This window comes from Podospora anserina, chromosome 1, assembly GCF_000226545.1.
Source record: "Podospora anserina S mat+ genomic DNA chromosome 1, supercontig 1".
Taxonomy (NCBI): domain Eukaryota; kingdom Fungi; phylum Ascomycota; class Sordariomycetes; order Sordariales; family Podosporaceae; genus Podospora; species Podospora anserina.
In genome coordinates, this window is record NW_001914859.1 from 811,028 (window position 1) to 836,098 (window position 25,071).

At 52.5% G+C, this 25,071-nt stretch overlaps 5 protein-coding genes across 5 annotated transcripts; 2 read left to right on the top strand and 3 right to left on the bottom strand.

Moving 5' to 3' along the window:
* Window positions 1-1,670: 1,670 nt before the first annotated feature.
* PODANS_1_2300 (uncharacterized protein) lies at window positions 1,671-3,252 on the bottom strand (the record flags this gene model as incomplete). The annotated part of the gene is made up of 8 exons (XM_001912390.1): window positions 1,671-1,728; window positions 1,958-1,984; window positions 2,044-2,469; window positions 2,519-2,665; window positions 2,720-2,776; window positions 2,838-2,986; window positions 3,050-3,158; window positions 3,215-3,252. The coding sequence occupies 8 exons, from the start codon at window positions 3,250-3,252 to the stop codon at window positions 1,671-1,673; spliced, it is 1,011 nt and encodes a 336-aa protein (XP_001912425.1).
* A 5,409-nt stretch (window positions 3,253-8,661) lies between these two features.
* Window positions 8,662-10,012, bottom strand: PODANS_1_2310 (uncharacterized protein; the record flags this gene model as incomplete). The annotated part of the gene is made up of 3 exons (XM_001912391.1): window positions 8,662-9,125; window positions 9,183-9,500; window positions 9,553-10,012. 3 exons carry the CDS (start codon window positions 10,010-10,012, stop codon window positions 8,662-8,664), a joined length of 1,242 nt encoding a protein of 413 aa, XP_001912426.1.
* A 1,997-nt stretch (window positions 10,013-12,009) lies between these two features.
* PODANS_1_2320 (uncharacterized protein) lies at window positions 12,010-13,513 on the bottom strand (the record flags this gene model as incomplete). The annotated part of the gene is made up of 2 exons (XM_001912392.1): window positions 12,010-12,148; window positions 12,201-13,513. 2 exons carry the CDS (start codon window positions 13,511-13,513, stop codon window positions 12,010-12,012), a joined length of 1,452 nt encoding a protein of 483 aa, XP_001912427.1.
* Window positions 13,514-14,244: 731 nt separating this feature from the next.
* On the top strand, window positions 14,245-16,938 carry PODANS_1_2330 (uncharacterized protein; the record flags this gene model as incomplete). The annotated part of the gene is made up of 2 exons (XM_001912393.1): window positions 14,245-15,268; window positions 15,329-16,938. 2 exons carry the CDS (start codon window positions 14,245-14,247, stop codon window positions 16,936-16,938), a joined length of 2,634 nt encoding a protein of 877 aa, XP_001912428.1.
* A 4,518-nt stretch (window positions 16,939-21,456) lies between these two features.
* PODANS_1_2340 (uncharacterized protein) lies at window positions 21,457-22,880 on the top strand (the record flags this gene model as incomplete). Its single annotated transcript, XM_001912394.1, has 2 exons — window positions 21,457-21,950; window positions 22,022-22,880. 2 exons carry the CDS (start codon window positions 21,457-21,459, stop codon window positions 22,878-22,880), a joined length of 1,353 nt encoding a protein of 450 aa, XP_001912429.1.
* Window positions 22,881-25,071: the final 2,191 nt, after the last annotated feature.

The following is a 25,071-nucleotide window of genomic DNA, read 5'->3' on the forward strand; positions in this document are numbered from 1 at the left end:
AAATTGGAGACGGTGTCAACTGTATTCCTCTCCGCACTGTCAAAGATGCAAAAATCGGGTAGCATGCGGATGAGCAACCAAGGACAAAGCTAGGCTATATTTGGGCGCGAAAAGAGAGAGAGAGACGTGGGGAAACAAAAGAGAAAACAAAATGAGTGAGAAAAGGGGGGGAAAGGTTTGTTCAGACAGGGCGTTGTTTATATGTTTGGCCGTTAGATCAGGAATTTGGACAACCCCGATATATAACTTTCGTACCTAACCATCATCTATCTAGATAACCATCTCACTCTCACCACCCGCCTAACTGGCCCGGGTATATCCCACCCCGCCCCCCCATCCTCCGTCCCTTCAGGCTGTGTGTGTGGGGACGAAGATGCGTGTGTGGTACACAGGCATCGACCCACTCCTCCCCCCTCCCCCGTCCGCTGCATCACAAAAGCCGTGTCCTATCATGAATTGCCGTCCTATTCCACCCTCGCATACCATCCAACCTTGTCCCGGGCTGGTTGACTCTCCCCCCCCCCCCACCATCCTCACCGTCCTCAGCTTCTCACCCGATCTTGGCAAGTCAGCAATACACAGTAATAGAACGCTGGAACCAGTCTGTCGGGTTCAACAAGCCCAACCAACAACCAAAGAGCGTGTGAGCCGACCCACCATTTCCAAACACCAACCATGACGATTGGTCGTCGAGGAGGGGGTCGTGCATACTCAAACACCGTCGTCGAGATCGCCAATGTCCCCTTCGTATCTGCCTGTCAGATTGTCAACAACTAGCAGAGTAACATCGAGGGTGGCTGGGGCAAAACAGGTCATCTCATGGTTATGGAAGTTGGCTAGATAGGTGCTGTCAAGGAGCGTCGGCCATGATAGACAGGCATGCTTCACGTAAAGGATAGGGCTCCTGGACTCCAGTGCTTGGCGAATTCGGTGTAAGTCTTGCCATAGTCGCTACAGTAACAAATCGCTTTTCTTCAAGTCTGTTGTGTAACCTGGATATACGCGACATCCAATCGCGCTGCTGCCCCAAGGGTGACGAAAAGTGAACAGACCTTCGATGATACATGGCAAACATCCATTCTGTAGCCAACCAACAGACATGGGATGTCCCACACATGCCGACCTGCCACGTACCACACCCCCCCTGTTGTTCCATCCTCGAGCCCTCCATTATGCTTTCCTATCCCCTATAACTCCCTAAACGCCTTTGGCTGAAAGCAACGCTGAACAGTGGAAAGACAAAGCGCTTGTGAGGCCGATCGAAGAACCTCGACAAATCTGAACCAATGGTGGGCCTTCGAGCCACCCATTCGGCAACTCCCATCAATGTCAAGCTCAGTAGATAAGCGAGTAGAGTCCCATAACGTGCGACTGGGCAGGGTTGGAGAAGAACGCAACGTGCTGGCCATTTTCACCTCGAAATCGCACAAGGTTCCCAAAAGCACTGCTGCTCGTCAAGTCGGCGAGGAAAGGAGCTGAAAGGATTGGCCGCAAAAGGCCAGATCATGTATAGATATATATACACGGTAGTGTGTCGTAATATGAATGGCGGTGCGTAAATGTGACACCCCGTGGGTCGACGTGCATACGGAATCGGCGAGTTAGAGAGCTGCTTTCGAGTGAAAATGCTGGTTGCTGGCGGGTGTAAGATGGGTGGGCCAACATGTGCCTTAGTGCTGGCGGGCTCGCGACCTGGAGGTCTGGGAAGAGGAAGCTGGGTTGTCCCCCCTGTAATGTTTTAGAATGCCACACGTCATTGAATGGTCAACTGGGAGGGGAGAACGTGGTTCATTTATCGCATTACTCCGGCCCTGGCGCTCCCGTCGGGTTGAATGTAGGTACGACCGAAGGTGCAGCAAGGCCGAGGTAAGCGGGTGGGTTATCCCACAGGGGTGCTCTTGTTGTACCCGAGTGGTTTGAGGGAGGTGGTAGAAACAAGCAAACGAGCGAGACTCACTGTGGTCTTCTCGCTGTGAAGATGTGCCTAGGGAGCTGTTAGACATATTGCCGTCGACTCGCGTCTGGGTCATTAATGAAACTCACATTGTGCAAAACACACGCTTCTCCTTCTTACTCACCTCCGCCTTGACCTCTTCAACAAAGTCGTTAATCTCGGAAAACGACTTGTTGAGTCCTCTCGCAAAGGGCGCCAGACACAGAGGTTGGAATCCCTGCTTCATAACCAAGTTAAACCAACGGCCAATGTCCCGAGAATATGTGTCTGTCGGCCATGGGTTGAAAGGAATCCGGATGACCTCCTCTTTGATGTCAACGAACCCTACCTCGGCCAGCCGCTGCGTGGTCACGTTGCTGTCGAGACGCATGGATCGGCCAAAGTTGTCCATGACAGTCAGGAGCTCTCCTGTCCACTGCGAAATCAAGGAGCCATTGACAAGTCCGGGATCATCACTACGTGGCGTGAAGTCGATTTCAACTTGCTCGATGTGCCCATAATATGGTTTGAGATGCCTGGAAGCGGTTAGCAGAGACTTGATACAACTTGCTGTTGCAGACTCACCTGTAGGCTTCGGCGTACAACCGCGGCCAGCTTGCAATGCTGCCATTGAGCGTGCGCATATGGATAAGATCCCAAGTACCTGCTTTCAGCTCTTGGGGCCACTCTGATTCAATATCCCTTTGTAAGAAGGTGAGATTGGAGGGAATGCTAACGATCTGTTAGTGTGGATGACTTGGGTAGGGGAAGACAGCATAAACTCACAATTCGGGTTGGATCAAGTTCAGATCCATGCCAACGTGTCTGCCACGCGGGTATTTGCTTCATCACGAAATTAGTATTGAAGCATAAATGAGGTGACCATGAGATGTGAGCAACTTACTCGGCCATCTCGATGGTCCAGATGCCCGTGCCACAGCCGAGATCAAGAATTGATGGTTCTTCTACCGCGACCGGGGCTTTGTGCAGGAGTTCCTTGCGAGCAACCAAGCAAAACTTGTGAAATATGTCTAGGCGGTCTTGCTCATCCTTCACGTCGAGTGGTTAGTCAATCATGTGAACGGATGGACGCGAACTTGGGACCTCTCAGCTTACCGCATCAACGGGGAACATGTAAGCACCCTTTTTGTTGGTGCCATACCATCGTCCATTTTCCTGGTACACTTGTGTGTTTTGCTCATGTTGTTGTGATGAGCCGGTGCCACTGCGGGCGGTGTTAGTCGGGCCGGCTTGGTCATCAGACGCACACAGGAAACTCACTTATAGAAGGACCTTGATGGCTGGGACTCCATCGCCATCCCGCTGTGAATCAGCCCAATCCAACAGCTTCCGAATGATCAAAGAGAAAACGGGCGGTAGGTCGTGAATATGAGTATATGGTTGCTATTTGAAATGTTGGAAGTGTGCCAGAGCTGGAAAAATGAGGTTAGAAGACCAGACACAAGAGATTTAAAACCGCCGAGCACAGCGATCCATACGGAATCGGAGGGGCCACTGGCTGGATTAGCTGAACTTTATCGTGGACACGAGCACGCGTGAGGGACGAGGGCATATCTCGTGGAAGCTTCTCAGACACGGGCCCGCCACAATTCCTATGCAGTCACTGGCGGCTAAGAAGATGGGACAACTCACCAGTAGCAAATGATCTTTTTGAAGCCAACATTCGCCGTGGTGCCGGTAGCAAGTGGTACGGTGAGCGATGTGTGTGTGGTTTTTTAAGCTGAAAGGGAATGCGATATAAGATGATAAAGAGCGGTAAATTAGCTGAGACCAGCGCGCGGTTGCAGGAGCCGTGGCACTGCTCGACGATTTGAGATTGCAGTTGTTGCGGATGACACCCGACTGTTCAAGAGGGTGGGTGGAGCAAATAGAATGGAAGGAAGAAGCTCTTGGACCGGTGGCAGGGGGCGCGTGCCTTATTAACCTAAGCAAAGCAACCAGAAGGCGCTACGTCGCAGTGGGTGGTGCGGGAGCCGGGGGGGCTGACGGACAGGATGCACTGCCTGCGCAGGGCATGGAGCAGGGGAGCCAAAAAAACAATGACAGAACCGTCGGGTACATAGAATGGAACTCGGCCTTGATGATCTTGTCATTATGTCTGCTTTGTTGTTTCCTTCCAAATTCTACTCGTCTGCTTTTTCCGGGGGATCAGGGTATCGCGGGAACACCTAGCTCGGTTGCAGGAGCTGCCCGGAGGGGTGTGTCGGGGGCCGGGTGGGTTAGGTGGTAAAAGTAAGGGTGTGGGGTTGCAAGCTCCCAGGTAGAAGGTCCCGAGGCCATATTAATACCCTGCCTACCTAGGTACGGAGTATTATTTCTACCTATGTTTGCTTCCCGTCAAGGTACCTGAGGTCCTGTTGTGATGATTCTTGGAGAATACCTACGAGATGCGCACTGTCAAAGTTGCCACCTCTCTCCATCGTTCACGTTTTCTGCTGCACCGTTCCAGCGGTTCGGGTTTGGAAGTAGCCCCTCTTGCGGGCGTCTCCATCGCTCCCGCTCCCGTATCCGGCACTCCAAGTTCCAATGTGCGTAGACACCTCCTTGATTTCACCAATGCCCGCTGACGTGCCGGCGGCACCTCCGCTTCTTTCTTCATTTTGTTTCAGCGACTCGACCAACCGAGTGACATCGCCAAGCATGTGCATGGCGCTTCACCAGCAGACCCGAGGTGGAGCGGCTGGCAACCAACAAAGCAAGGCTCCAAGATTCTTGTATCCATATCCCACAAGACTATCGCCATCAAGATGAACAAAGAACGTCGGCTCCAGCCTGTCGGGTCAGGCCATCCGAGAACTTTGAACGAGTTGTAACAAAGACGGCTCAAAAGTTCCCAGATCCGAAACCACAACTTGGTCGCCCACCACCATGATCAGTTCACCGGGCCGCCGCTTGCGGATGGCGCTGTTTCCAAGATGACAGATTGACGTGTTGCGGTTTCCTTATCTCGGATAAACGCACTCACTTCTGCACTTCTGAGAAAAAGCGCGTAACGAAGTTGGGAAGCTGCTGGCTGGCCAGGTGCGCAGTTTAATCAGGTTTCCAAAACAGAGTTGCATGCAACGTGGGCTGGAACCATGCCATCATGATGCGTTCCAGCTCCTCACCACTCACCCACTCAGATCATCGCGGCCAAATTTCCGATGCCGCTTCTTCGCGCCATTTCGGAAGCAAGCCTGCGAGGCTGCAAAAGCAGGTACACACCTGCATGTTTCTCACCACATGCCAGCCTGTTTCAAGTCGTCCTCGACATCTCCGCTCCATCCCTTGTTTCAGCTGCCTTTTTCCCTTGGCCTTCTCTCATCCGATGCCCTGAAGAGGGTTGCCCCCAGTCTCACCGAAGCCCAGACGGTGGGAGTTGAAGGTCCTCAAAGGGAATCAAGGCCCGGTCAGCTGTCCAGGGCCGCTTTTGTCCAACGTTGCTCGCTCCGAAGTTGGCGTTTCCAGCGGTTGGGGGCACCGATTGTTTTTTCCCTACTCCACCTGCTGGGCTCCTGCCAAGCGGCCAGCGTCGCCCCTTGACCCTAGCTGCCTGCGCAACCAACCTCTTCTTCTGATTGGTTACCGACCTGTCGGGTCGTCCCACTTTTTCTTCCCTCTCCTCCAACAGCGAGACATGAGTGGCATGGGAATGGCTCCCTGACCTCTCTCTCTGTCTCAAGCACCCAGCCCAGTCGATTTGCTTCCCACTCGGTGGATGTCGTAGACCCGTGAACCCTGAATCACGGACTGGCACGCTTCACCGACGACCCGCGGATTCCGTCGGAATTGTCTCCGAAAGCTGTGCGCTCTGAGGTTTGTCCACTGGGCTACCTGTAACCTGGTATGCCCTCACCTCTCGGTCCCGAACCAATTAGCATTGGCTAACTAAGCGGCGTCAGGGCAGGAGATTCATTGCGTCGTAATAAACCTGCTTAGTCTGATGAGCCCCTCACTTCTCACCGGCCGAGCCTACACTAGAGGCGGCGCTGGCAGCCCAGGATGGTCAGAAGAGCACGAAAGAGTGGGGGAGTCCTGCATCTTGTATATGTGCAAGTTCGGCATGTGTTTTGCTATGCTGACCGCCTTTTCTATTACTTGCAGCTGCAGGGTGAAGCGAGGCCCTTCGGGGGGTGTAGACCTTGTTCTCAATTCAACAGCGTCGTCTCGTAACCAAACCTGCCGAGCGTGTTGTACCATCGCCCCGAAACTTTTCGGCATAGAGAAAATGACGAATCAGCTTGGGTGGACATACCCCTGGGCTTGGCCTGGAAGCTCCTTTCAGCGGTGTTTCCACTGGCTCGGCTCCACATTTCGCGGCTCCTATCCATCAGACGACAAGTATGAAAGTATGAGAGATGCTTGTCCACCAATTCTGCGCGACGTGATGACAAGACTACTGCACCAAGAATAGCAAACACGGTAGGTGAGGTGTGGCAGTCACCCTCCATAAAAGCTGAACAACTAACCAGATGCCAGAGAATGCGTCCACAGAGGCAACCCCGGGCCGAGACGTCGCCTGCCTTCGGGGCCTCTTCCCACACCCAGTTTATGCCGGTCTCCCAAGCCATCACACCTTGCCGGGGGTCGACCGCTCCACCGGGTCATATCTCTATCTCGAGGTCGACATCTTGGAACATCAACCTACTAGTCATGCCCGCATGACATGGCGGCGCGGTGCCGTCACCAGACTCACATTGCCACCTGTTGGTTCTCGAACCGTGGAACTAGTGGCGGCATGGTTGACTAAACCTGTTGATTTGGCGATTCAGCGAGTAGGGAAATAATGGACTGGCACGGGTAACCAGCAGGACATGCCCGGTGAAGTGGTGTTGGGGGCCGGTCCCAGTAGTCTGGGTGGTTAGATTGCCCGCCGTTATGCCAGATTGGGGCACAACAGCGTCTTCTCCTCCCCCCCTGCTCTCCCCCCTCTCCATGCTGTAACACAGGAGGGTGGTGTGGTAGGGTGGGAAGCTATCTTCTGGCGATGGATGGTGTGGTGGAGTCTGCATCAGCAGTTGAGCCAGTAGATTCAGCGATTCTGCTTTGGGGGAGGCTCCTTGTGGGTAGGGTAGGGTAGGATGGTCCAGGCTGGGACTAACACTGTGCTCTATTTCAGTTTAGGGGGGAAGCTCGAGCCCAAGGTAGGTACACAGTGTTACTGACATACCGGTATGCAAAGTACTTTGCGGTACTTTCTTTGCCCTTCTCGGAATATCGACGGCCACTCGGATGGGATGGGAGGCTGCCTGGACTTGCGCTGTACACTGTGAGAGGTGACACTCGTTACTGGAAAGTACGAGGGGCGGGCATGACGAAGGTTGTGCGGTTGCCGACGTGCCACAGAGCCTTGTAAGGTTTCGAGGCGTTGTGACGGGTAGCTACGAGGTCAATGTATTCCCCATACTGTACGGGATGTATGTGACCACATCTTGTGTGGACGTGACTCGGCCGGCAAAGGAGCAAGCTAAGACCAGCCTCGCCTCGGTGAGGCACTGGAGGGCCTGTTGCTCTAGCTCTTTGTTTTGGCCAGAAAGAAATAAAGAGGACGAGGAGTGAGCGAGTGACTTGGACGGATGGTCACATACCTTATTCATAATATGCGGTGTAGTTGCGGCCTTTGCTGGCTTGGACGGCCCTTTGTCTGTCTCACTCTGACCTTCTTTTTCTTGTGATACCTACCGGGGAAACCGGAAGTTGAAGAATGAATGACAGGTGGTGTCGCACCAGTAAGCACGTCGGGGGCAACCAGCCGGTGAGAGTTTTGATGTGAGGCTCACAGGCCTCGGGCCGGTTTTTCTCTGCAGGTTTTGCGGCGGTTGAGCTGCCAGATCGGTCGTCATTCGGGGAAAGATTGAGCCCAGCCCTTCACAGTCTGATTAACTTGACGCGATGTTTGGCTTCATGTTCAGTTGGGAGTCGAGACGCTCGCTCTTTATGGATCGACCTTGACGGGCCGATACATGTTGTGATTTGAGACTTTCGATTGGATTTGTTTTTTGGAGTGGGAAGATCATACTGATCACATGCCATAGATGACTCAAATGTCGAAACTGGGGTACCATAATACCATAGCCTTGGGAAGACGTTGAGTTTGCCTTAGGCTTGTGGCTATCCCTGGTTTGAAAACTAGAAGTAACAACGTTTGTCTAATTAGCGGCGATCTCGAGAAATGTAGATATTAGCGGTGATCGGGAAGAGGTTATCATATGATTAGGTAGGTATAAATTGTTTGTGCGTTCTTTCCTCGTTGATTTACTTCTTTCTATGCTGTTCCGTTCTCCATCGCTTGCTCCTTCCTCAGTTTGGTAACCGGGGTGTAACTCAGGGCAGGCACTTGAGGTGCTCTTTCCCCAGCCACCTGCTGTTTTCTACTGACGTAATGGCCCTTCCTGGACTCACTAGTTTTCCAATCCATTGACTCTGGAACTTGACAAGTAAACAACTTTGTTGTTATCGAGAATGGAAGCAGCTTGTAATCGCCAGACATTCATAGTCACTCTCCCACTTCGAGATAAAGAGCGTGATCAACTTCCGCAATGTTTTAGAACAAGAATACAAAAGTGGCATCTGACCTCACTCATAGGCAGAACGCGGCATCCAAACTTTGATATGGATAGACATCTTTCTACTTCGTCAAAATTGTGTCTCAACACAAACCATGCACTTGTTCTCAGCTGCTATACAAGGTGACCTGCATAACCTCTACTCTTTCACAGGTACACCTCCTACTCCTTCCCCTTCTTCTCCCCAAAACCCTCTGCTTCCTGCCCACCACCAGGTGCCGCCCCGTGCAGCACTTGATCATCATGAACCACGTACAGGCCCATCACCTTCGGCCCCGGATAACTCCTCCTTGCGTGGACGACCCACCAAGCCATTGTGATAACCACCACCCCAGCAAGGATAACAGAGTTGTAGTTCATAATCTCGGCGTTGGTGGGGAGGGCGTAGGGGAAGCAGTAGAAGGTGTCGAACAGAGTGATGAACAGCACGGCTAGGATGTTGATGACGAAGCCGGAATTGCCGAGGTGGAAGGGGCCCTTGGGGAAGTGTTTCCGACCCGTCAAGACGTTGGCTGCAAAAGGGATGGCGTAGGAGACGGTGGTGAGGATTATGAAGGAGCCGGCTAGGTTCAGGAAGGCCACTTCCGAGCCGAGGGGGATGGCGCCTATGCCTGTGGCTATTATGGCTGTGGGGGGTTACCTAGTGGACGGTGGAAAAAAGGGATGTGATAGAGAGAACTTACCAACAAACAACGTCGCCGGCACCGGGCAGCTGAGCCTTTCGTTGACCTTGCTGAACAGTGACGACAAGGGCACAGCATTATCCCGAGCCAGAGCCCAGTAGATCCGAGAATTGGTCAAGGTCGTGCCAATGCAGCAAAGCATCGAGGCACACCAGATGATGAACAGCAACCCGAACGTTGCCCCCAGATTCTGGTTCCCTTCCCCATCAGCAGTCGCCTGAAGGTAAATATCCACCAGCGGGTAGGTGTTAATCCCCCCTTGAAGGATCCCAAGGTCGGTAATGGCGTAACAAAGCGCAATCGCAAAGCAAAAGGCATCTGTTTGATCAGTCAGCCTCCATCACAAAACAAACGTCTCAGAAAAACGCACACAAAAACCCCAACCCAATCTGCAAAGCGATAGCAATGGGCAAATCCCTCCTCGGATGCGGCAGCTCCTCAGCCATATGCGTAATCGCATCTGGCGTTCCCACCGTAAAAGCCCCATTAAGCACCCCCAGCAAAAACGCCACCCCTCCCTGCCAACCCGTCAGGTTGTTCTCGTCAAAACTCCCCCAGACGAAATAGTTACTCGCCCGCTGCTTCGGCATGGCGGCCAAGACGATAATCGTGACGATCCCGCCCACAATCACAAAGAACATGCCCGCGTTCTGGGTGTACGGCAGGAGCTTGTTGCCAAAGATGACGGTCAAGATGCAAATCCAGAGAACGAGGAGGTAGGCGACGTAGACGTGCCAGGGCTCGAAGGAGTAGGTGTCGCGGTGGTAGATGACGTACATGCTGACGGTGATGTTGGCCGTGATCTGGACCAGGGCGGCGAGGTCGAACATCCAGCCGTAAAAGTTGATCCAGCCGGTGAGGAAGCCGAGGAAGCGGCCGTGCTTGGGGCCGCCGGCGATGGTGGCCCAGTGGTAGACGCCTCCTGCTGTTGGGACGGAGGAGGCGAGCTGGGGGATGTTAGAGTGCTGTCTTGGAGGTTATGGCGGAAGAAAAGGGGGAATACCTCTGCTAGTCCTAGGCCGATGAAAGTGTAGTAGAAGAGGGCTACGATCAGCCCGAAAATGAGACCTGGTGGGCCGCCGTTTACTGAGACAATGTTAGTTTATTGCATTTGAGTTGGTCATGATGAGGACATACGTATAGAGACCGAGATGGATGACCCCAACGCTACCCAGGCATTGTCAACCGTTACTGCGATCCCTGCCAACCCCAAAAGGCTGTACTGCCTCTTCAACTGATCTCTGTACCCGGAATGATTGACAACAACTCCATTCTCAACCGCAGCCACCGTCTCGTCCTCTGATCCGCCATCTAATCCGTTCTTCTTGGGTAGTGGTTCACTGTTTGGGTCGGCCATGGTGTAAAACTGAGATATCGTCTTCAACTATGTACCATAAAGTAAACCACCAAACGGGAAACTTTTGAATACTTATCAATACTTTGCAAACACCCGCAGCCAACAATGCCAAAATGTGATGAAATCACAAAATCACAAACGAAAACCTCTCTCCCTCCATGGTAGAGAGATAGTGGCCAAATCACAAGCACCGTAACTCTCTACCCGCAATCCATTGGTTGAACCAAAAGCCATATGGCAGGCAGATAGATAACAAGCGCCCAAAAATGGGTGTTGATAAGAAATGTCGAAGGATCTAAAATGCCGTAACAGTGATGGTGACATAGGGTTCTCCCTCTTAGATGTGAGTGGTGGTTCGAAAGCGCCTCAGGCAAGCTGTGCTGCATGTAGCTTGCAGCCAACGGCATGGGTTCGGAGGTAGGCCGGGGATGAGCCTATTGGGTGGTTGCGTTATCGGATGTAGCTCTTTGGTTCTCGTCATTTATCGGCGGATTGCTCATTGTCCCTGGGGAAAGCCTCATGGGCGTGGGGTAATATGTAACTTGAGGCTGAGAGTTGTCAATGTTGAGGGTCGGTCCGCCCGAGTATGTTCTGAGATGGGATTGAGTGGGAGATGTTGCTTTCATGGTAAAGCCATTCATTGGCTGTATGACAGGTGCAATCACATAAAACAGCCGAGTAATTGTGTCTGAAGGAATGTATGATAATGACCCGATTGATGCTGTAACGGTTCGAGTGCGGCATCTGTGTATCAGTGAGGTGGGATGATGCGTCCCTGCAGTTTGTGTAACCAATCATCCAGATATGCATCTTCAATCCACAACGCGAGGATCAATTGGTTGTTGAATGTGTACCTACGATATTGGCTGTGAAGACCCGAAGAGCAGGAAGTAAAGCTGGACCGGAGCCATTGGTATTAACTGGCTTCCGTACCTAGTATGTTAATGTCATAAAATTATCCGTACTTCACCTAGAAGGAATATGAACCATGAAGTTGTCTGCTTCCCCACATCCCGTTGTGGCAATGGCACAGCTGGGGCAGGGTGCCATTGCATAAACCTTTATCAGACTGGACCTTCCAATCACCACTGCTATTGCAAGACTGTATCGAATTTATAAGTCAGCAGTGTTCCTCTCACATTTGGGACACTGTCTCCAGCACTCATTTGCGCCGTTCCGGACAAACTACTGCACGTCATAGATAACGGCTGCCAAACGTGGGGTACTAGTTGTTCGACAACGGCGACAAAGCTTGCTGCGAAGAAGGTTTCCGCGGAGACGAGAATGGATGAACTTGCAATGGAAATGTCTGTAGAGTTCTTCGGTAGCTCTTCCGCTCTATCCCAGGTATAAGCCTACTAACCATACTAATAAAAAAGCAGATAACCTCCCATATCGATACCGACCATTAACCCTGGAAAATGCATGCCCATGCACGACCGCCCACAGCAGAATTGGAAAGCAGAAAAATCACTGCTTGGTGCTGTCGTCTTCGCGGCCCCATCTCGCCGACTCATCGCCCTCTTGCCATTCTTTTTCGACATAGCCAAGTTGGCGCTTCACCTGCTGGACGGTCTCCTTGTCGCCAGTATTTTTGCCAACGTTGTCACTAAATGTTCCTGTTAGCCACATTTCATTGGGCCTCCAAGACTGATACTGACCTGATCTTGATGGCGGGCCTACCTGCCGCTGAGCTCAGCTTGATGACAATGTTGAGAGGGGTCGACTTCTTTCCGGTCGTTGTGTGAACGAAATCGTTGGTCAGGAATGTCCCAACACCAAATGTGGGCTGGAAACCCGCTTCCTCTGATACTTGCTTGTACTCCAAGCACCGGTCAATGTTGAGAGAGTCGGAAAAGACAATGACCTTCTTGTCATGAATTCCCTGCTCATCATAAAACTTGCGCATAACCTTGACGAAAGTCTTGGGGTCTCCTGAGTCCTGTCGGACACCAGTGAAAACATCGGCGTATGTCTTTTCGGTCTTGGCCGGCTTGGTGGCCGAGGTCACCGCCGAGATGAAAGAATCAGCAACACTGGGCTTGCGGTCCGTGTGCTGGGGAGCCGGCTCTCCGAGATGTCTGACGGGTTTGCTGAAAGCCTTGAGGAACTCGGGGGTACCAAAGGTGTCGGTCAAAGCAATGCCGAGAACACCCTCACCGAAGCATTCAACCCAGCGGTAGAGAGCCTCCTCGGTAGAAAGTGTGTAATCACCGACGATAGCAGCAGTACCCATGAACCATTCGTGAGCGACGGTGCCCACCGGGGGGATGCCAAAGCGCATGGCAAGGTGAACGTTGCTGGTCCCTGACAGCTTTCCAGACCAGCCCTTCTTTCCCGCTTCCTTGCTGGCCTTGGTCAGGCCTCTGAAAACCAAAGCCTGGGTGTGATAGTCTCTCCGTCGACGGGTGCCGAATTCTGAAAACACACAACCGGCCCCGAGCAGGCGCATACCCTTCTCAAAAGCCTGCTCCTCTTGCCCATCATACGTCCAATCGGTATCCATAAACTTGAAATAGGCTTCAGAGGTCAATGCCAACAGAGGGATTTCGTACAGAATCGTTTCCAGCCAGGTACCGCTGATCTTGATGTCCAACTCTCCCATATCGTCCTCGGAACCAGTGTCCTCGCTACCTGGCGAGAAGGTGGTTGTTACTTGCTCCCTCGGCCGGAGGCGGAATTCCGAGAGAAACTCAAGATATTCAGGGGTGAAATATGGGCAGTGCTGCTTGAGGTACTGGAGCTCCTCAGCTGACAAGGAAATATTGCCAAGCTTCCTGATCTGCTCCTCGAGCCAGTTGAAAGCCTTCCGTGAGAGCTTCTTCTCGGGGGTCCGATTGGTAAAAGCATAGGTGACTGGTACATCTCTGTAATGCTTGAGGACGGCGCATTGCATCGTCAGCTTGTACAAATCTGTATCCAGAAAAGAGATGACACCCTCTGGGTAGGGTGAACCGCTGTTGAAGTTAATCATAGTGTATGATGACTTTTGTTGCTACAGGAAAGACTGAGATAGGTTGGGTTCTGGTGGAAAATTGTGTGCTTCAAAAACAAGCTTCCTAGGTAAGAAGGTAGGTAGGTCCACAGGCAGGTGACCGTTCAAGGGAGACTGAAATATGCGGCGCCTCTTGGCTTTTGAAACGTGTTGGCTCTAGGAGGCGTTGGGTGGCTTGGTGAAATTGACAATGATTTCAGAAGGACAGAAGGGAAAAGTAAGAGAACTAGCAATCTCTAGGTTGTTTGGCTGCCTCTCAACCTCCGTTTCTCTCCAACCTCTCGACGGAATGCCTCGGTGTGTGGACGATGACACAACCCCTCCAAACGGGAGCGATTGCAGCGTGGGGTTGGTGGGCATGGCATGTTTTCCGAACAATTTACTGGCACGAGTGTCACCTTTGTGATCCATGTTTTCTGTAGCAGGGTCGGTGGTGTTGAAAGGCCCACTTGGAGTGCACGAACCACAGCTTAATTGACTGACCGACTTCACCGACTGGGAGCTTGGCTAACGGATTGAAGCGGCAGAAAAAAAAAAGTTCACAGGCAGCTTCACTGGTCGCGACAGAGGAAAGCGCCCCGCCAAATAGCAGTAACCCAAGAAAAGCAGAATTGTCAACCAACTCAACCAGCTGCGCGCGCCGAGATATACCCCTTTTTTTCTTACCTTTCCCCTCGCCGACGCCCGAGGCCGACGACCAAGTCGGAAAAATGGATATCCACCGGTGCCGTTTTGTGCAATATCCTCCCCAAGCCATCAATTCCGTCGCCTTTACACATTCCTCGCTTCCCTCGACCAGCGCCGGCAAGAAATATCTACAGAAACATGTCCAGGTCCGGCTGGCCATAGGAAGGGCAAATGGCGACATTGAGATCTGGAACCCCGCTAATGGCGTGTGGCATCAAGAACTCGTGATTCCTGGGGGTGAAGACCGCAGCGTCGATGGCTTAGTCTGGGTTACGGATCCTGATGAGGAGATGACTGATGGCAAGATCATCTACGGCAAATCGAGATTGTTCAGCATTGGGTACAGCAACGAGATCACCGAATGGGATCTGGAAAAGGCCAGAGCCAAGGTACACGCGAGCGGGCAGCACGGCGACATCTGGTGTCTGGGTGTCCAGCCACTCCCCAACAAGGCGACTGTCAACACCAGCCGGAAGCTTGTCGCAGGCACCGCTGATGGCAACCTGGTTCTCTACTCGATCGAGGACGGCGATCTCAAGTTCGAGAAGAGCTTGATCAGAACACCTTCCAAGAAGGTCAAGTTTGTCAGCATCACCTTCCAAAACCGAAACGTCGTCGTCGTCGGCTGCTCCAACAGCACAATATGCGCATATGACATCCGGAACGGGGAGCTGGTGAGACAGATGTCCCTGGGCGCAGATCTTTCGGGAGGTCCTAAGAGTATCATTGTCTGGGCTGTGAAGTGCCTTCCCAATGGCGACATCGTCTCAGGCGACTCGACCGGCCAGGTGCGCATCTACGATGGCAAGACCTATACTCAGGCGCAAAGAATCCAGAGTCACAGCCAGGATGTCCTGAGCTTGGCTGTTGCCTCTGATGGATCCAAGATCTTCTCTGGCGGCATGGACAGAAAGACCTCGGTGTTCATCCAGGTTCCTGGGCAAAACCGCCGGTGGAGCAAAAAGTATCACAGGAGATATCACACGCATGATGTCAAGGCGATGGCTTCTTTCGAGGGCAAGGGCATGAGCGTGCTGGTATCTGGCGGTATGTTTTGATCGGATAACCGTTGCCCCGAATTGCAAACTGACAAGTTCATGATAACAGGTCCCGACGGCAACCCCGTGGTGATGCCCTTGCGCATGGCCGGAAACGAGAACCATAGAACATTGCCTAATCTTCCACAAGCATCTGCCGTGGAGAGTGCTCCTAAGGCACGCTTCATGCTCAGCTGGTGGGGGAACGAAGTCCGACTCTGGCACCTGCCCAGCCCAGCCCAGCAAATCCTCCACGACGCGTCCGCCACACAAAACTTCACCTCGCAGAGCCTGCGCAAGAACCGCAAGCTTCTCGCCAAGATCTTGGTCAGGGGCGAATCTCATATTTCATCCGCCACCATCAGCGAAGATGGTAAGCTCCTCGCTGCCGCCACCTCTACAGACATCAAAGTCTTCCAGCTCAATTACGCCACTGGCCAGCCACTCGAGATCAAGAAGATCGATCTTGATACTTCTGGCCAAGGCGCGTCCAAGGTCCAGATTGCGCCCAACAAGCAATGGATCTCGTGGGTTGAGGATGGAAGCAAGGTCATGATCGCCAAGGTTCAACCTACCGAAGACGGCAGCTACACCATCTCGTCTCCTTCAAAACTCGCCCGTCTTAGACGTCAGATCTCCAAGAACCTCCTTCTTGGTGGGCTCGGCAACTACAACAGGAACATCACCCAACTCACCTTTTCCCCCAACAGCAAAATGCTCGCCGCTGCCGACTTGGCCGGGTACATGGACACCTGGGTATTACGCGTCCCCGGGGACGCCCCTTTGACCAACGGCACGACGACGGCCCACCACTCTGATGACGAGGCCTCATCCGATGACTCTTCGTCAGACGAGTCCTCTTCTGAGTCCTCGGCGGACCCCAACGCGGAGCGCTGGACCCGCAGCCCTAACGCCCGTCTCCTTCCCAAGCTCTCCTCTGCCCCTGTGGTGTTGTCGTTTTCTCCGAGGGATGATTACTCCCTATTGGTGGTGACCATCCAGAAGCAGGTCCTTGTGTTCAGCGCCCTCCAGGGGGTGCTGTCCGAGTGGTCGAGGAGGAACGCGTACCCCAAGCTCCCCGAGCGGTTCAGGATTACGAGGGACGTCATGAAGGGCGTTGTCTGGCAAGGGGAGAGGATCTGGCTTTGGGGTGTGAGCAGCTTGTTCATGCTGGACTTGTCTAGAGATTTGGAGTTTGCCGAGGGTGCGACTGTTGTCAAGGGGAAGAAGGACAGGTCCAAGAAGAGGAAGAGGGTTGACGGGAGCGGTGCGGGGGGGAAGATGGAAGGGAGGGAGGTGATTGGGCCGCAGGTGGTGAAGAAGATGGTGCAGGGGGAGGATGGGGAGACGAGGTGGGAGGAGATGGAGCTGGATGGGGAGGATGACTGGGCGAGTACAGCTGGGGGGAGTGAGTTTGAGGATGATGAGGAGGAAGGGGGTGAGCTGATGAAGTTGAGACAGGGGGAGGAGGAACATGAGGAGGAGGAGGGGGCTAATGGGACTGTGGCGGTTGCGGAAAAGGACAAGAAGGCGAGGTGGTGGTTTACGTATCAATTTAGGCCGATATTGGGGGTTGTCGGGCTTGGGGAGGAGGAGAGTGAGATTGCTGTTGTGGAGAGGCCGGTGGAGGCGGATGGGGGTAAGGAGAGGTATTTTGGGGAGGGGGAGTGGGAGAGGTGAATGTGAGGAGGCTTACGACGACGTTGAGGGGGTAGTCTTGGACATGAGCCGGGTGGATTGTCCAGATCTGGTGAAGGCATTGCGATAGGTTGCCTTTACGGTCAGAGGACAGTGTGTGGGATTGCACAAGAGATGTAGATGGTTTCTGTAAATAAATGGCTTTCCGAGTTTCTAAAAAGATGGGAGTTTTAGGTAATGGAATAATCGAGCTGGTTAGATGGTATCTGTTTGGTGTGCGTGATGTAGAAGATGGCGTGTTGGTATGCTTTGATGCAGGTATTTCATTCAATCTTGATGATACTGCCAGTCAGTCACATCTTCAAGTTCTGTTGATTTGTCTGTCTGACCTCAAGTCAAGCACACAAATCAACTACCCATCTACCTTATCCCTGGGGGGGGACCGGCGGGGGGGGGCAGGACAAACATTAGTGGTATCTCCCTCCTCCACCACTTCCATCCTCTGAACTACTCTAATACCTCCTCAACCTCACATTTCCAACCCCCACACTGCCTAGGTACCTTGTAGCCGTCGGGGAGCCGGACCATCAACATCCCCCTCGGCCTTTTTTCTTTCCTACTAGTCGTAGATGGAGAGAGGTAGGTATGTATCACAGCATCTCTCGGTTCGAACTTGAGCAACCTAGGGAAAAGTATACCCGCTTCATCAAGTGGACTAGGTAGGTCTAGAACAACCAGAGCAAGGTAGGGAGGGAGGTGGGGCGGTGGTGTCAAAGGATAAAAGCAGTAGTATCACCGTGTACTGCAGGTTGGTTGTCTGCTGATAATGGGGCATCATCATTCAATCATCTTCCACGTATTACGACAACGGTCGAGGTGGTGTCACTAGTTTGTATGTCTACGTTGCGTAGGTATTTGCCGGCTTGTCCGAGACATTTTTATTCAGTACAGTAGACATCATCTCGGCCGGGTGAACAAGCTACTTGACCTGAATTCGCCGTCTCCAGGGTCCGTGGGTTTGATCTCCATCCTGAGAGTATCCCTCAAGCAGGTGAATAGACCATCTTTCATAAACCTATCCATACTCCCTGACCGGGTCAGGCCGGAGCGGGGAGGCTCACATCCGAACAAGCAAGCAGCAGGACCGGGTATGTAAGATGTTCCTTTTCCGGTCTTAGTGCCACGACGAGGGGGGAGGAGGCTCTTGAGCCAAACGAGTTGGTTGGTTGGTTGGCTGGCTGGGTCGGGTGGGCTGGGAAGAAATTTCAGAGAGACGCGCGTCCTGTCCTGGCCATTGCTTGTTCACTGAATGTGGGTTTGCTTGATGGCTTCTTGATCCAGTTTGGGGTTGCGGCCTGGTGGGGAATGTTGGAGCCAAGAAGAGGTTAGGAGCGAGTTTGGTTGTTGGGGGAGAGTTGCGTACAAGGAGCGGTGTTGAGTTCTCAAGTCTTGATCTTGGTGTGTTACTGAGAAGCCAGGTAGAGCTTCGGGCGGTGTCTTTGATCATGTTGGTGCTGCTTTGGGGTTCAGGTCCTTCTGAAGCCCTCGACAGCAAGTGGTGGCCGAAAGGAGCATCTGGATGACCGAGCTCGACATGAATGATTAACCTTCCACGTATGAACCTTGATATGACCGAGATTGAGACGGGAAGACGTGGTATAGCGGCCCGAACGGGAGCACGGGATGTTAAAGGAGACGGACGAGCCGTTCATACCGAAACTGGACCGACAGCTCTACGCTCACCATTATGAGATGACACCGGGCAATCTGCATGCCAGTCATATCAACCCCAAAGCCAGGAGACTACCGCTCCCGTGTACCCCACGAACAATATAATCATCCTGATACCTTCCTGTGCTATTCGGGGAGGTTTGGGATATGGTCCCTGCCCCAAATCATGTGTCAGGTTGCAAGAGGTCGTCCACGTAAGACACATGGTTACAAGCGTGCTCCTAAAGGGGAGCGGTCGAGTCTGCCGGGTGCGTGGGCCATCGAACGGCTTCTTATAAAGTGACAAAGTGCCAAGACCGAGACTAATCAATCTGGATTCTGCAGCACCTACCCATCGTCTGCCCGGATTTTCGAGAGCAGAGGGGGTTATCAAGACATCCGAAGCAAGAGAAAGATAACAGGAGATGGCTGACACAAACAGGTTGTTGTGGCCCTAGACGACCTCGGCAACGAATGAGCGACGTGCAGTGGTCTGGAAGGCGTAGAAGGCTGGCAGGCTGGCAGACCAGAAGGCTGACGAGATGGTTGATTCATCATGTTGTCTGGCTGTCTGGGGAGTAAACGGCGTGGCGGCCATCTGCAAAAGTCAGATGAAGAGGGTCAAGGCGCCGCGTAATCGCTGCCCTGAACGCCACTGCAGACACACCCCTCTCTAGCCACAGTGTTCCCGGCTGGCTGAGCCTTCTTTCTTACACTGTGTTGACGACTTGGTTCCAAGTGAGCGCTGACCAGTATGATCCTCTCATGCTCTGCTGCCCCAAGTTATGTTGGAGATCAACGTATTCGTGTAGGCCTCATTGCGACCTGTGGAGCACAAGAACGGTTGATCCAGGCTGCTAATGTCTTTCGTTTCTCGCCGTCTCCTGACTGATTGATGACCGGACTGGTTCGGGGGCACTGGAAGTCGTCAGTGCTGGTCCATGCTTGAGTAACCTCGAGGAGGTCATTCGATGGCTTTCTTCATCCCGTTTGGGGAAGGAAGTTTTGGTGAGTGGCAACAAGGCGTCAGCTCATGTTGAATCGCCGTGTCAGCAGTCGCGAGTCGAGAACAGATGAACTATAGCGTCGAGGAGGTGGAAAAGATCAAATGTTGGATATCACATTGTACACTCATGATCCTGGTTGGCACAGTGTGCCGGGAAGCGGCTCTTGTTAGGTAGTGGAGGCAGCAAAGCCAAACGGTTGCTAAAAGTGTTGACGCCTTTTTGCCTGTTGCTTCAACCGCCCAACAGTAAATGGTCAGTGAGGATATCACAGAGTGCTTGGCGGTATTAATAGCACGGGACCGATTCGGTTGTGTAATGTTGGACACCTGCACACACAATGGACAATGGCATTCGGATTCGAAGATGACCATTCTGGAATCTACAGCTGCATGATGAGAAGGAAGAAAGAGTTGGAAGGACCGTGATTGGCTGGGCTAGATCTCCCAGCCACAATCGGGAAGTGGGTAGAGGCTAATAAGCCACGCCTCGTCATCCTAGACTGTGGATCATCTTCAGTGTCTGACTGCAACCCAGCGACAAGCGAGGCGATCATCTGTTGTTCAGTTTTCCGGAGGATTTCGAGAGGGAAAGTGTAGATATATAGGAACGGGGAAATCGTAACGAAAAATGACTCCGTTCCGAATGGATGGACCCTGATATCTGGCAGCGTTTTGGTGTTCTCTTGGGTGATGCTTGAGGCGGAGGCCGATGCGTGTGCAAGACGTCTTTGGGGGCGGAGGGATCTGGCAACGGCCGTTGATTGGCCCGGGCGTGGGTGAGAACGCGCGTCCAGTCCAGTCTGGCACCCAAGACGCCTCTTCTCCGTGCGTCCCCCTCCTCCCTCACTTGCTGTTTGTTCCCTAGCGCAGATGCCAGATGCATCGACACCCCCTCGGCAGAAGACATTTGACTCTTGAGCATACGTACTGCAGTCTTCGTAGTAGTGTAGAAAAGACAATCCTCTGATCTGAACAGAACCAGACCAGGCGGCCCGAAAGGGGAAACAAAATCGTTTATGTACTGCCACGCAACACTCGGAGTGTGCGATTAGGAGGGCCATACGTATGCCAGCCATCCATTACACACACACACACACACACACACACACACACACCACACACACACACACCACACACACACACACTGTCTCCATCCCCACCCCCCATCTGCACCTCAGCTTTATCCCCCCTTGTCTCCTCCGGGCCACCCTCTGGCTCCCGCAACCCTGTCTTTTGTCTGCCTGGCCCTCCGCCATCTTCAAACCAATCCGTACCTACCCTACACATCTCCTCGTCACTCCCAGAGCCTGCGAGGCCTGTTCCTCGAACTGCTCAAACCACGACACCGCATCCGCTCCTGTTCCGACAAGGAGTCGCCTGCTTGTCAAACAGCGAGGTCTAAAGGTCGACTATAGTGGGTAAAGAAAGGAGGACGACATTAATACGTAGCGACAATTCGCAATCCGCAATTAGGCGCCGGGAAGGAAAGACCAACACCACCGGCAATCATCGAATTCTCTACCTCTTCACGACGACAACGTTTGCTACGACGTACGCCCGAGACGAGGAACGGGCAACGAGACAGAGACGCGTGCCGTGTGTACGACTGGTCCACGAAAGCGTGGCGATATTTGGACGACGCTTCAGCAAACGATTGCGGGCTGCTGACGTTGCTGGGAGCCTGAAAGTGGATAGTAGTCAACACTACCCCCTTGATTGCTGCGCACTCGTTATAACCGTCATTCGCACATTGGGCGCTGCTTATAACCAAACTACAGCTATTGCACTGTCAAACGCATCTTTGCACAACGGCTGCGACACACCTCCGTCGCCGAGACTACATCATGGCTGCCGACCGGGGAAGTGCCCCTCCGGGCTCGGGCCAGTTTGGGGAGGAATGGGCTCACGACCTCAGAGTTCAATTCGAGCAACTATTGCGGACGAAGCGCCTGAACGAACTTCAAACATCATCGCGGTCCGAATCCTCATCTAGGGCTTCATCCGTTGGCCCCGACGGTACCTATGCCTCGGGCTCCTCACAAGCACCTCCACCATCATACTCCGCCGTCCGAAACCTTCCCAAGGTTCCTCGAGCACCAGCGCCCAACGACGCAGCATCCATTAAGTTTAGAAACTTGCTTATCTCGCTTTCAGCGACCCCCACCAAATATGAAAACCCGGGTCTGCTCGACGAGGCCCTTCAAGTCATTCCATTGGATAGAATATACGGCGAGGCGGAAGAAGAGACTCAAGTATTGCAAGCGCAGGCTGAGAGCATGGGCGATGGGAGGAAACCAGAATGGGGCTATCAAGATTGCGTCATTCGCGCACTTCTCAGGTACGTCTCGGACATGTTCTAGGTCCCTGCCCCAAATAATCGCTAACGCTATCTTCTAGATGGTTCAAGAGACAGTTCTTCACATGGGTCAACAATCCTCCATGTCCCATCTGCCTTTCACCAACAGTTGCCAAGGGTATGACCCCACCCATGCCGGAGGAGAAAGCTTGTGGCGCTTTGCGCGTAGAGCTCTACCAGTGTGCCAGCCAGCATTGTGGAGCATATGAGAGGTTTCCCCGGTACAGCGACGTGTGGCGCTTGCTGCAGACAAGACGCGGACGTTGCGGTGAGTGGGCTAACTGCTTCAGCATGCTTTGCCGGGCAGTCGGTGGGCGAGTACGCTGGGTATGGAATGCCGAGGACCACGTATGGACCGAGGTATACTCGGAGCATCAGAAGCGGTGGGTTCATGTGGATGCGTGCGAGGAGTCTTGGGACAACCCACGACTTTACACGGAGGGCTGGGGCAAGAAGATGTCCTACTGCATCGCCTTCTCCATCGACGGTGCCACCGATGTTACGAGACGCTACGTGCGAAAGATGGAATGCTACAACGACCGCAGCCGATGCCCAGAAGAGGTCTTGCTATATATATTACAAGAAATCAAGCACCTGAGGCGGGCCAACATGCCCAAAGAGGATCGGTTCCGGCTGGAAAAGGAGGACTCGAGGGAGGACCGCGAATTGCGGAGCTATGTGGTGGCGTCCATCACACAGGCGGTGACCGAGCTTGTCCCAGGACAAGTCAATACCAGCAGCCAGCGAGGAACCCCGACCAACGACGATACCAAGGTGCCTGTCTCCGCTGACTTACCTGTCCGCCAAAGTGGAAATGCCGAGTGGGTGGCTGCTCGCGGAGAAAACGGGCAACGAAATCAACAAAACCAACGGTTCCAACCGCCACATAACCAAGGACCACGGTTCCCTTAATCCATCATGGGTTTTGTTCTTCCAAACACACCAACCATTTACTCGGCAAAACAAGAAGCGCGGACCGAGGACGGATTTCGCCGCTTTCTGCAGCATGATACCCACCGTTCTCGGGCTAGCAATCTTGTCGAGCTTGCACGTCAATGAATTGTTCGAATCGTCATTGCGCCACACCAAGGCGAACTAATTTCATAACGTCACGACAGACCCTCCGCGGTCAACGAAGTATTTACAACAATACACATAACCATTTTCCTTTTGTTTTATCACATTCATCAGTCATCCATCGGTCTTGTTTGAATAATCCAAGTAGCAAACAGCAGGCGTGTCGGCGCTTCAGGCAGTATAGGCGTGGGTGGGTGGAAAGGGAAAGGTGTGTGGGAAATTATTTGGGAACCAACTACCTCTTTATATATATATACCCTCAGCAAAGTGTTGGTATTTGACTGTGTGGTAGCGGCGTCTTTTTTTTTCTATTTTTTTTTTTTTTTTTTTTTGGGGGGGGGGGGTGGGGGGGGTTTTAAAGGGGACAGAGAGAAACATAATTTTGAGCTGGTTTTTTGTTTTTGTTTGTTTGTTTTTACACTTATGTCATGTGTTGCATGAATGAAGGTTGAATGATTGAGTTGAGGGGAATATAACATGGAGTCGTGGCGGGCTGCTTGGGAATTTTATGGGATGGAAATGGGAATAACATGGAGAGCAAAGGAGAACGAACTACCACTACTGGGAAGGCCAAAACAAAAGCGGTTGATGGAGGTGGTGATGATTGTGTGCATACTTGGGGGAAGAGAAGAGAAGCAATGAATAGATGTTGCATGCTGCTGCCTACATTTTTGCGGGATTACAGTGATCTGCCCGATTGTCTATAGAGTTTGTATGTCTTCGAAGCTGACTCGACAAAAAACCTGAGCCAAGAATTGACCCCTTTTTGGGGAAAAGGGGGGTGGGGCAAAACGCTCAGGCATTTTCAACCGTTGCCAATGGCCGTTGAGGAACAAGTGTCAATTCAACTTGGCTGCTGCCGGCTAGGATCAAGATACTGATGGCTTTCGAGGCTGGGTATCTTACCTATCTACCTATCTCGCAAATGAAGTGATAGATTGAAGCGAGGACGATCATTTAGATGGGTTCTGTTGTGGAACCGGTGACCCCCACGCTTGTGAGGCATGCCCGCGTGGGTGGTGAGAGAGTGGGTGAGTGAGGATGAGTTGAGGAGATTAGCGAGGTTGAAGTGATAGAGTATGATTATGGAAGGTCTCTTCCGGTTCAGGATGTCAATGGGTGTGGGTATAGGCACCTGAGCTTCCATGTGGACAGTGGCTTTATCTGGAGAGGTGTTTTTTGTAAGAGTTTATGGACCATTGGGGCTTTTTCTTTGATATTATCTGCCTCCTACTTAATGGAAAATTGTGGAAGAGTTGTGGGCAAGATAGGGAAGCTGAGGGAGGTTGTTTAGTACTACCAACGAAGAAGGGTTCAAAAAGTCATCCGGACGGTTAGGTAAGTTTTAAGTGTCTTTCTAGACCCGTTACCTATGTGAGCTGTGAAGATATATCGACAGCTCCAAGCAAAAGACCGTTCTAGGATGTAACAACAGGTATTTAGTTAGATGGACAATCTGTTTGGGCTGCCATGTTTCGAGAAGACTATGCTCATGTAGCAGCTTTTTGTAACCCTTCAAGGGCTAGCGAGTATGTATGGTCATGATGTTTGGGGGAAATGTTTAACGACCGGGTCGCGCAAGTGTTGCTGCTGTTCAGAGAATTCTCCACCAGCTAAGAACTGAGGGATGGATATCAATTGCCAAGTGACTTTTATGACTTGTGGCTTGTTAGCACGAGTCAGGTCTACTTCGGAGTTGTGCTTGGTACCTTAGTGATGGCTTACACCACCAACCTTGGGTCTCCTATGCCGTGATGGGTCAGGCGGCTTGGCTGGCCATTGAGATGTGTGTCCGAATCTCATTATTCACTGGAAAGTTTGAAAGGTTCGAGAGTTACTTGCTCCAAACCCACCTGTCCCAAGCTTCTTTCCCCAGGACTACGTCTGTGGCTTGACACCTCCTGACATCAGCTCAGACCACAGCAAAACGGGAATCTCGTGAATTCGGATCGAATCTCCGGCCATGGAGGAATCTCCTTCTTCCTCTTTCTCTTCTTTTCTCTTATTCTTACCGTCGTCTTGCACC